Raw genomic sequence first — 12,568 nt, forward strand, 5'->3', positions numbered from 1 at the left:
CGGAATCGGAACAACTCTAATATAAACACACAATCTAAATATTTCATCTGCCAATATATTCTACTGGCTATCCAATCATTTCAGAAATTCAACTCTAACTCAAATCCCTCCATTTTCATTTTTAGAGAAAGGCAGATATTCATCACTCAACATTAAAATGCAATTTTGTTAGGCAGTTGTCTTGGAACCATTCATCTAACTGAGTTTCCATGCATTTGTTTTCGTTTTTTTATTTGTGGGGGAAATTAAGTAGAAACTAAGTACAAAAATGGGAAAGCAGTAATCTCATCTCACAAATAATTGGTAGTTAAACATTATGTCCATGAAATGTGAAATCCTGAATGAAACTGAAGTACTACATCACTAATTTTTGCTGTTTCCTGGGGTTTTATATTGATATTAGACATATAGTGACATTTCTATTTTCCTTTTCATTTCAGTCCCAGACATTTCATGTGATGGCTGCTCCCATCCTGCCTTTTGTTTTCTGCGACGTCACTCTCATTCCTGTACATTTCACAGTATTTGGGTTTTCTCTGTTGTCCTGTATGTGCCATGATGCATGGAGGAATGGGTCTGAGGTTTAGAGAGCCTTGATAGACTAGCGATAACTGACAGTCTTATCGTTTAATGAAGGCCACAAACATCGGTTTTTAAAAATCATCGGTTTTTGGTTTTTGCTGTTGGATGACAGTAGTTAGGTGTATTGGTGAATACACAAAGCATTAACAGAGACTGAATGTTGCTTCTTGAGGCCATCACATGACCTGAAGCCTGGTGCTAAGCAGAGGATACATGGTGTGGTCTAGTTAAGTGTTCACATGGAAGAACTAATTCATTTCATGGGTCAAGTTTTCTCTATTATACTGCTTCAGCATTTGAATCAAACTTGTTTGGCTGGTCCCAGCAAAAACAGTTCTACTCCTCATCGCCAAACTTTTGTATTACTGTTAAAAAGAGGTTATTTTTAAGATCATTTTTACATTACTACTTCATTGGACAGCACACAGTGCAGATGGACTGAAAGCAAGAAGAGGAGGAGAAAGAGGAAGAAGGTAGATAAGCTGCAACAGAGGCCACAGTTTGTATTTTAACCTTTAGCCGGTACGGAGCCCAAATTTGTCGTCGTTTGCTTTACTCCATTCACATAGCTCATCTGCGCTCATCATCCCGAGTTCAGCTGATTCACAAACGCATTGAACCAGTCCATCCCAACTCCTGAGTTTGCCATTGAGTCAGCACTTGTTGACTCTTTCATGACAGGAGCCAATCACCTGGCTCCATCCAGCTACTAATCAACCAGTCACATCAAAGCACCCATTGTTTTGTAAGACCATCGTTATCCTCCTGTTGCTCAGTCGCTTCACTTAATGAAACGTTACAACCAGCAAATTGAGCCACGTTATTTTTATTTTTTTTCCCACACGCTAGTGCGCACACACTGTCTGCTCCCGTGCTTGGGCACGGTGAAGAAGTGTGTTGAAAAGTCTGAAGGTTTAATTGAAAGACGTGACAATGCCCGAGTCCTGATGCACGCTTCTATGTAGAGCTTGCACGCTGCCACTGTTACCATAGCATTTATTTGTTTGTCCCCAGTGTGCTCCAACTTTGCTACAAATGTTGTTGTTTTATTTTAAATTTCTTTTTTTTTTCTTGATTGTGTTGCATTTGCACTAATGTCATTTATACTAGCAACGCTCCAAAGCCGTTCTGTGGCTGTCAGCAACCAAATACCCTCTGATGTGTTTGTGTACGAGGAAACAGCCCAATCTGTTTGGGTGTAATGTATATAAATGTTGCTCTGTATGGCATCTATATTAAATCAGAGGAGTGTTGATATATAAATAAGATCAGGGCTTGATTTCTCCAAAGCTTCCTAGTGGTTCAATGTTTTTGTTAATTTACATGCCTGTGAACAAAGACAAACTTATGACTGGGAAGCTTTCGGGAAACCAAGATCTGTGAGACCAGCCAGTGTTACTGCTTCTCCAGTCTGTATGACGCGCCCTCGAGCTAGTGTGATCACTCCAGTGCCCTCTACTGTTAGGAGTGGGATCAGCATGGCGCTGACGGACAGGAGATGCACTAGTTAACCCTCAAAAGTATTACTTACTACCACTATTACTAAAGGTCTTATTACTATGAATGACTTTATTGTTGACATTGGAAAGCGTTGGCTGCAGGGCTGAGAATGAATACATAATCAATGTAGGATCAAACCTGGCCAACGCTCTTTAACAATTTTGTGTTTTTTTTTTTTGTTTTTTTTTTAAGAAATGGAAATGTCCAGTTTGATGTATTTTGCACATGTTCCTCTGAAAGGTGAACATAAGGACTTTCTGTATTCTTGAAGACTTATCATAATATTATCAGCTCCATTCCTTAGACTTTGGTTTCAAACAAAGCACTTGAAACGGTGACAACCATTTTAATTAACAGCTTCATACACACTCATTGTGTATTACGTGTGTTACGGTTTTCATTGTGGAGCAATTGACCTGAGAGATCACCTGCAAGGTGATAGCTGTCATTGGCAACTGTATGTGAATTAGCATTGTTGTATTAAATGATAAATAAGTGGCAGAGAAGCCTGCCAGCTGTTGATTCCAGATGTATTTGCTCCATTTATGCTCCATGTTGGAGAAATTGCAGTTGTTGCAGTCACTCTCCAGGCTTTGAACTGTGACATATTTATTCATGCTGTCTGGGACAGTTTTGCATCAAATGTTTTACGGCAATCTAAACTCTATATTTAGTATTTGACTATATAACCCCTTTCATCTAGTAACTATAGAAAGCTTATGGACGTTACGTATTTTAAGCTTTTCAATCTTGAAATGCTTTATTTGCATTTCAGTGCATCTCTGAGGTTACAGCTCTGGGATTGACTTCGCGTACAAAGCATCCGACTGTTTAGGTTAGTCGTTGGTGAGCTATTGTGTCAAACAAGTGCATGAACCGTCGCTGCTCCTCACATTGGCCATGTCAATTTTACATAGCAGCCGCCTGTGCTGTCAGGGGCTTCTGTGTGTGTTAAGATTGTAAAACAGTATATTTGCCATCAGTACATGCACTACTCATCTTCATTGACTTGCTGGTAAAACAACTCTATAAACAAACCAATGTGCCCTTAGTGTCTCAATATTTACTCTGAAACAGTTAAATACTACTATTGAAGTACATTTCCTCTGTGATGGAGGAATATGAATACGTATTGCTGAAGTCAATTTCTGATCTGAAATCCACGTTTCTCAGACTCCGTTTATCACAATACTTTGCAAAATCATTTCTATAACACTGAAAATGTAAGGAAATGTAGTAATGGAATCAATAGCTGCCATGGGGCACTCTGACCACATGTTTATCATCTGGATTCATTTTTAATGAGCAGTTTGGAAAGTAACAGCACTGTTGTCTCATACGATTGCCTCTAACATGTTTTTTTTAGTTGATTACGTTCAGGACTGCTCTGACTGAAACTCCCTACAGTTTGTTTTGTTTAGTTTTTATTTAGTCTGATTAGTTTTTCCACACACAGACACATTTAGAACCTCTGTAAAACCTGACTCTGAATGCCAGCTGTATTCTGTTAAAATGCTCCGAGGTTGGTTTTGGACTTTATGCCTGGCATTGCCTTGGTTATTTTACAAAAATTGAATGTCAGAAATAAAATGAACCATCCACTCTGGACTCAGCCTTTATTTTATTTTTAAATGCTTGGATTTACAATATACTATGTAATTGGTTGTACATGTACTGTAATAGTGCAGTAGGGTAGCACTTCTTTTGTAGGCATAAGTGATAATCAGTATTATTATTATTATTATTATTATTATTATTATTATTAAGCCTACTATTTAAATTTAGACTTTAATTTAATACAGTATGACACAGATGACATATATAGCTCATTGAAGATTGTAGATCAGAACAATTTAGAACAAGTAAATTCTAAATATGAAATCATTTTATGAAGTTGGATGCATTCAAATAATATTTAGCCACCTTTTATATCATATTTATAGGGGGGAGAACTTATCGTCCACTTGTTTTATCTTGACAGAAATACATGAAAATAAATATGAATGCCACCATACATGTATCTTGGTTTTATTTAGACTGATTGTTTCATTGTTCCATTGTTCATGTATTGGGGTTTGGTCTGGTGGTGCTGGTGTAGTTGGGCGGGTCAGACACATGATGGCGCTGTTGTGCTATTTCTAGACTGAGTGGGAACTGATCTAGGAGACAAACGCTGGATACACACACACACACACACACGGGGACTATTTCTGTCACAGTGCTGTGGGCACTCACTGTGCACAACAATGAGTTTCTACTGGTTTTATTTTATATATTGTGGGTTGTTTTTTCTTTCAATCTGCCATGTTCCTGCTCTGTTGGAGCCTTTCTATATTATTGTGCTTCCTAATTATGCTTCACTTTCTCATTGTTTTTATTTCTATATTATTTCGTAATTTCACATTTGTAATCTACTATTTAATATTCATGCAGATTAAAGGATATTTATGAAGCTCAATTCAACTTTAACCTTTTTATACTAATGATATTTGTAAATGTTATAACTGGTACAGCCTCTTCTGATGTAAAAATCCTTCAGGATCTTCAGGATACATCTTTAGTGTTCAAAATCAGACAACAATCGGACTTCAACAAATCTTTCAGGGATCCATACTTCGTTAATATCCCTCCGGAAATAGGTAAGCGGATAGTATAATTTGACTAATTCTAAAATGGTAGCCTTTTTATTTTTGCAAGAGAATTAACCGCATTGTCACTTTTTTTTAAATTTTAAGGATTAATTTTGACACATCATTTAATATGAGCTGACATGCGGACATAAATATCCTCCTCCATATTTTGAATAAACTGATACACACGTGGCCCGATCGATAAAGACACCAGAGCCTCTTGAACCTCTCTTCCATTCACATACATTAACTCCCCCAGCTGTGAACCCGCTTAAATCCTATCTCTCTCTCTCTCTCTCCATCCCTCTATATGCAGCAAACTGGAGCATAAAAGACTCTTATTCTCCATAATCAAGGTCAAGAGCGTTTTTCAATAACCTTTGGGAATTAAACCCTGGAACTCCGCTAGTTCACCCTGCCAATCATTCCCACAGCCATCTGAATAATACAAAAGTTGTTGACCTTTTGCACCTCGACAGATCAATACGCTGTAGTTTTATTTTATTAAAAGAGTTCACGAGAATTATCTATTAATATTTGTATTTCGGTTTGGATTCCCTCTCGGCGGCGTGATAAATTGTTTCAAATAACAGATGGTGCTAGAGGGAGAGACAAAGCAGGGGAATCTGGTAGCAATTATCCTCAATTATGTTCATTGTTATTTTGAGCTAATTATTGTTATTGTCACTTTTGTTTGCGAGTCTTGCGGCGCTAGCCTGCAATAAGCAGGCCTACGGAGGACAATGGGGAGCAGGGATATGTTTTGACGATGAAATATGGCTTTTATAATTGAGCCTAACCAGTTGGTCTAAATAAAACTTCGATCCAAAATGTACAGACTGAGGTTTTATATCAAATTGGCCAAATCTAAAATGAGTCTAATGGACTGTTTGATGCACAAAGATACCCTCTGTTTTTCACTTCTTTAAATTTCAGGCTTTAAAGGGCAATACAACAATTATTTTTGTTATATTTGAAAGAAGAAGAATGGAAGAAGAAATGTCTTGATGTTAGAAAACTCCGTATTGTGAATATTAGAAATAATATTACCATGCTTTGTGTTACAGTTCCAATCAAAGGCTTCACAATTCAAAAGTCTTTTTTCTTTCCTCATTTTATAGTTCCATGAATAAAAAAAGTATATGTTTGAGGTAATTGAGTCGCGTTTGTGCTGCTGAAGTGCCACTGAGCAGTTTACTCCAGCATCATGAGCGCCAGTCTGCAGCCGACTCTGCTCTGCATGGGCAGAAAAAAAACTTTTCCGGTCGATTTTCAAGAATTAATTTCCACATTTACAGAGAAGAGACGACTTTGCAAAGTCCCTTTTTACCAAGCAAGGACAGAGAGGATACCCGGGCCAGGCCGTGCAGGGGGGAGGATAGAGGGACAGAGGAGCTCCGCGGACGCTGCATGGCGCGGACCTGACTCCGCTCTCGCCTTTGTTTGGGGGCGTCTCCTCTCCTCTTCGTCCTGTTCCCTCCCCTCATCTCCTCCGGTCCCCTCCCCTCTTTCCCTTCCCATCCTAGCTCCCTCTCTCTTCCCCCCGGGGCGGGAGAAGCCCGTGTTTGGTTCTCAGATCCTTTGGGAAGAGTCACAAAGCGTTTTCCTCAGAGAGGAGCGGAGTGGCCGAGAGCTCGGGAGTCATCCGCAGGAAGCAAGCGCTGCTCTGGACGCCGCAGACCCCACGACACGTCCCGGATCACTGTGGTGAGGGAGAACGAGAGAAAGCAAAGAGCGAAAAGAGGAAGAAAGAAGTGTCGGATGATGATGACATCTGATCTGAGTGATAGCTGATCTCTCTTTTCTGTCTGACAGCTTGAACTGTGGATCTCCAGGCGCGCCAGGAGTGACTTTTGAACACCTTTTCACACCGGCTCAGTCCACATCCTGCGCGTCCTGCTGGCAATTTAAATCCGCTTTTTTTTTTTTTAAAGTGTTTGTACATTTTGGATCCTACTATTCCGGTATGATTGGTTTTAGCACACACTCATCGGGACTAGAATTAGAGGAATAAACCAAAAAAAACCCTGCTTGATCTTTTGCGAAGCGCACGCAGCAGCCGCAGCAAAGAGCGCACCCACGTTGCTCTTCTTGAATCACAGTGAAGGATCTACAGGAGAACAAGTGCACAGCTCAGGCAGGGGGAAAGACTGAGAAACAGAAGGACAGGCACTGATATACGGAGGTCTGTTAATGTTTGGAATCCAAGAGAGCATCCAGAGAAGCGGCAGCAGCCTGAAGGAGGAGCCGCTGGGAGGCATGAACACTGTCCGGAGCTGGATGCAGGGGGGCGGCGTGCTGGACGCCAACACGGCCGCCCAAAGGTGAGCTCTGCTCGGGTGGAGGAGACACGCTGCCACCCTCATTCATTTAAACGGAAACAGCGTGTTTTTTTTTCAGGACCATGCAGCCTGTGCAGGACACGAGTCTGTGCTGATGGGGAGAAGCAGACGGAGCTGCTGTCCGGAGGAAGACATTTGGATTTAACTGTTAATCTAACTGCTAGGATAATTTAGATTCAGATGCAAGATATCACAAATTCCAAAACACAGTGAATACCCTGTATGATTTTAAGACAACGTATCAAACATTTAATGGCAGCATGTGTTTGTGCTAGAGATTTTTACGCACATGCAACATGCCCCTTCTGTCCATAGTTGGCTGGGGTTTAATGAGCATGAAGCCAAAGGGACAGATAAATAAATCAGGCCTATGCATGGTATTTAAAATGAGGAAAAAAATTCTGTCCAGCTTTTCTTTTTTTCTAAACTGGTTGTACTAAAGGGGAACAAAATTCTCCACTTGCCTCTTGACAAAGTCAGAGATGTAAAGGTGAATAAATGATGGCCTCCTGTCACAGATCATCGAGAACAGCCTCCAACAAAAACAAATTTGATTAGCTTATATTTGTTTTAGAAAATCATGGGTTTGGGATTTTGTTTTCATAAGCAAATTATGTTAAATCAAGTAATACACATATGCACAGACTGGATTTACTCTTGCTCCTCATAGATTCTCACATTTCTTTTTAATTACCTTTATGAAGTCAAACTTTCCACACCTTTCTAACACCGACTCATCCCTCGCCTGTGTGTCCGCAGTGGAGTGGGTCTGGCCCGGGCTCACTTTGAGAAGCAGCCGCCCTCCAACCTGCGCAAGTCCAACTTCTTCCACTTCGTCCTGGCTCTGTACGACCGGCAGGGTCAGCCGGTGGAGATCGAGAGGACCAACTTCGTGGACTTCATCGAGAAGGAGAAGGTGGGTGCAGAAAGTCATAGCTGTGTGATTATTTCTAGATTTTAAATGCTGAAAGATCATTTACCATTTAGATTTTTTTTAAAGGCCTGATTATTCCATTGTGGCGTCTAATGCAATGTTTAATGTCACATTTTAAACATTTACAGAAACTAATCTATTAAATATTTGCTATGTTTTTGATGAATTATTATTATTATTAATATATCTTATTATTAATATATCTTATTATTAATATATCTTATTATTATTAAGAATAATATTATTATTGTTATTATTATTATTATACATCATATTTTGGATAAAAATGTACATTGATGAAACACAGTATATACACACACACTGTAATTCAAAAGCTTCCTTCGATCCATGTGTGCATTTGACAAATAAGAAAACCACTTTGGACGTTTAAATTGTTTTAATTTACTGCTGTATTCAACACAACCACTTGTTCTATATAAACAGCGGCGGGGCACCCGGTCTCCTCATCAATTATGACACCGTTTAAATTAGTTGAAATGTTAGTGGGAGAATTTAGTGTTGGATTTATTCGCCCCCCAAACATAACCAGTAATTACAGAGGAATTAAAAAGCCACAATAACACCATGATTACACACGGAGAAATTACAGGGCTGCCCTGCTTTAATGTGTCCGCCGTGAGCATAAATCACACGTTTTTTAATGCATGACCGGTGTGGCGAATTCAATAACTTGGATATAAACTCTGTAGACCTGCATGTGCACTTTAAATTATTTATTTTTTTCAATAAACAGCTCAGTGTTTTGTTGTGTGTGTTAAGGAGACGAGCGGAGAGAAGACCAATAACGGGATTCATTACCGGCTGCAGCTTCTTTACAGTAACGGTGAGTGAGGAGCCTGACACACACACACATTTACAGACACACACAAAGTCAAGCACTTATTCACAATACATTTGACCAGATCAGCTTGATTGCCTGTTGTCTCCTGTAATAATAAGAATATGCACACAGGGAAGCAGCTGATATTATTTTAGATTTAATGTGGAGAAATGTGAAGAGGGCCAACAGGCTGTGTGTTTATGTCACAGAAACTGCAGTGTAGAGTTTCACAGTTGTGTAATTTGACCGATTTCTGGATAAATGTCACTATTTCAGAACAGCTGTTGTGGGTGATTTTTACCAGATTTATGGCTTCATTGCTGTCACTGTCCCTAAATTAGTTTGTCCAGTCTGAAGTGGGCTGTTTGACAGTTTGAGCTGCAGTCTGCTGGTTGAATGTTGTTGTAGTGGCTGTGGATTGTGGTATTCAGTCCTATCAGCTCAGTCTACAGCTGGGAGATGAGATATGTGGGCGTAATAGCTGTGATTATTGATTTTAATATAATTTTCATGTGAAAATGTGGACATATGCATTCATCAGTGATATTGACTGTAAGGTATAGACATTTAACATCAGTGTGAACCATTAATTGGCGTCTAATGGGTGTTGGAATCACGATTGAAAGTGTAAGGCTAGGCAAAAACCCCTTGGAGAAACATTTATTTTCATAATGTAAACTGATGATCTTTACCACACACACACACAAACACACAAACAACCTACACCAGGGGTTCCTGACCTTTTTGGCTTGTGACCCCTTAAAATGAAGGTATGTCAGGTTGCATGTGTCAACCAGAGAATGATTATTCCCTCTTGTATTTGAGGCCTAAAGAGAAACAAATATTAACAAGAATTCACAAGAATAAAAACTCTGTAAAATATCAGAAATATGTTTTTAATCTTTATCTAAAATTTGTTGTAATTTCCTTTCCTTAAATTTCCTGTAGTTTAAGGCACAAGTAATCAATTAGCTAATTTTTATGTTTACTTAATTTGACATATTTTCTAATGCAGTTTTTGTATATGTTGTTCTGTTTAATCTATGTAAAGTTCATGATTTTCTTGTTTATTCTGCATCCCAACAGGCATCAGAACAGAGCAGGACTTTTATGTTCGACTCATAGACTCCATGACTAAACAGGTAAACACACATTTCAACAAACACACACACACACACACACACAGTCTCACAGAGGTCTGTCACCTCTCTTGTTACCTCTCTGACAATGAGCTGCTCCACTGATCTGCCTGTACTCCGCCGCCCTCCTCTATCTGCATGTACTTGCACACAGAAAAACGCTATATGTGTGAGTGCGTGTGATTCTGTGGGTGGGTGTTTCCACTATGTGCCCCCACCCACCCACACACACACACACACACACACAGCATGGCTCCAGGCGTTCTTGCCTGCGCTTCTCTCACTGTGATTAGAGCGAGGAGGCAGCGAGCGGGTGTTGAGGAACAGGGGCGTAATTCTGCTGCTCACAGTAGGAAGTGGAAAGATATAACAGCACCTCTGGGATTTGGTCTGCCGAGTAGCAAGCATTTTCTGATCAGATCCAATTTTTCTGTTACTGTAATGTTTGTGTTTTTGTTTATATGTACCTTTATGAGAGAGAGAGCAGTAGCAAGAAGAGAGAGAAGCAGACTGAATAACAGATAGAAGACAGACAGACACTTTTAGTGTTTGTGCTCAATGTTGCTCAGGTAAACAGTTAGAATGAAGACCGATTATTATGTTTTTGCACAAGAAAGACAGAGTTTTCTATCTGGTGTGTGTATGTGTGTGTGTGTGTGTGTGTGTGTGTGTGTGTGGCATGTTATGAGGAGCCAAGAAGCCATGCTATGCACTGAATACTTGCTAATGTGACTCCAGGCTCTGATAGAGTCTCACATTGCTGCTGCTGCCACGCTGCATCACGTACTGGGTGTGTGTGTGTATGTGTGTGTGTGTGTGTGTATCTGGCAGCAGCAGCAGAGCTCGCAGAGACAGGAAGTGATGCGTTGATGCCGATGGGCGACAGAATGTGTAGGAGGAGTCTATTTTAAGACTCAGCTGCAGCAGGACAGAGCACTCCAATACATCTGGCCTTGTACAACTGTGTGTGTGTGCTTGTATCTAGTGTGTGTGTTTGTGTATGAGTGTGTGTGCGTGTGTGAGAGTGTGTTCACAAAGCAGTAGGCAAGCTAATGGCTAGAGGCAATGCTTTTAGTGTTTTTAGTGTGCATCTTTTTACAAAAATCTAATCAGAGCATAATTTTTCTTGTGTTTTTTAGCCTATTTAGGGGTCAGTTAGATGCCACCCAGAGTGTGTGTGAGAGGAGGTGGGAGACAGACAGACAGAGAGGAGGAGGAAGGACAGATGTGAGGAGACGGCGGTTCTGCAGGAAGAGCAGCGGGGATTCAATGCGAGGAAGGGGAGGAAGGATGTCAATAAAACGTGACTACACAGGGAGGGGGAAGTGTAGGACACAGCAAATGGTTGTGTGTGTGTGTCTTGCACAGCCCACATCAGTGACGCAGTGCTGTAGACGTAGACGGGGAGGAGGGGGAGGAGGAGGAGTAGGAGGGAGTCTGAGAGTCTGAGGACACTCAGTGAGGGGGCGTTTGATTTCGACATGTTTTAAATTCTTAAACAGAAAGAGAAACAGCCACGGTGCGTTCGGGACGTCTCACCTGCGATGAGTCGGCTGCCTCTGAGGGGTTTTTAAGTCTCTGCAGGAGCACATGAACAAACTGTTTCATTCACTGCTCCTCGCTTCCATTCAGGCAGAGGGAGTCATCTGCAGGAGCAACTGAGGGAGAAACAACTTTAGGAGATATTTTTTTATGCAGTGAGTTTAAAATAAACTGCCAACATAATGAGCACTGCCTGCACTCATCTCCTCTCTGATGAGGGGTCCATTTCAGACAATTAGGCCTATAAATTGTAAATATGAGAGTTTAAAAAAAAAAAGACATATAGAAGGTTTCAATACGCTCCATTAAAAAAGCAGCTAACTGCGTTTTTAAAGGGGTTAAAGGTGACTTATAATGGTGGACAAAATACTGCTGCTGTTAAATGACTGTAGAGACGCCAAATATTTCATTTCACACATTTTTCTTCTTTTAATTCGATATAAACAGATTCTTACTCAGACTCCATTGTGAAATGTTTCTACTCATTAGCTAGTCACAAGCTAGCTCAGGGAATGTGACAAGCAGGGAGTCCACACAAGAAATTTGCCTAAAACAAGAGTGATTTATTAAACTGAGATTAACACAAATCATAAGACAAGGCCGAAGACAAAGATGCAGGTCAGCCAAATGCCTGCTGAGGTCGTCCAGGACAGCCTCTAAAGCAGCAGGAAGGGGTGTATATGTATATTATAATGTATAATTTACTGAATAAATAAATAAAACAAATCACATTTTGATGATTTTGATATCAGTATATTTATAATCCATTGCATTAACGGCTGCACTCAATCATTTTATTAAATGAGTATGTTATTTGGCATTATATGGTATAATAGTTAATTTATGTACCTACAGCTGTCACATAAATAAAACTAGTAATAGTAAAAACTACAATATTTCCCTGTGAACATGGCCAGACTGACTAATTAGAGTTCAACTCTGCAAAACGCCACCTCCAAGTACGAATCATATAGTGTAAGCATCATTTCACAACTTTTGCATTTCATTTAATTCATGTTGTATTTGTATTTCAAAATAGGTAACAGTTTCCATAATCA

At 40.0% G+C, this 12,568-nt stretch overlaps 1 protein-coding gene across 1 annotated transcript in view; it reads left to right on the forward strand.

The window, feature by feature from the left end:
- Window positions 1-6,266: 6,266 nt before the first annotated feature.
- Window positions 6,267-12,568, forward strand: part of LOC118331921 (transcription factor COE1-A-like) — a gene marked incomplete at its 3' end in the record, with an annotated part of 15,655 nt that continues 9,353 nt past the window's right edge. Inside the window, 4 exon segments of the mRNA XM_035667019.1 lie at window positions 6,267-7,036; window positions 7,814-7,970; window positions 8,769-8,832; window positions 9,916-9,971. Coding sequence (XP_035522912.1) covers window positions 6,906-7,036; window positions 7,814-7,970; window positions 8,769-8,832; window positions 9,916-9,971 — 408 coding nt within the window.

Source organism: Morone saxatilis, unplaced genomic scaffold, assembly GCF_004916995.1.
Source record: "Morone saxatilis isolate NCDOM2014 unplaced genomic scaffold, NCSU_SB_2.0 Contig20, whole genome shotgun sequence".
NCBI classification, from domain to species: domain Eukaryota; kingdom Metazoa; phylum Chordata; class Actinopteri; family Moronidae; genus Morone; species Morone saxatilis.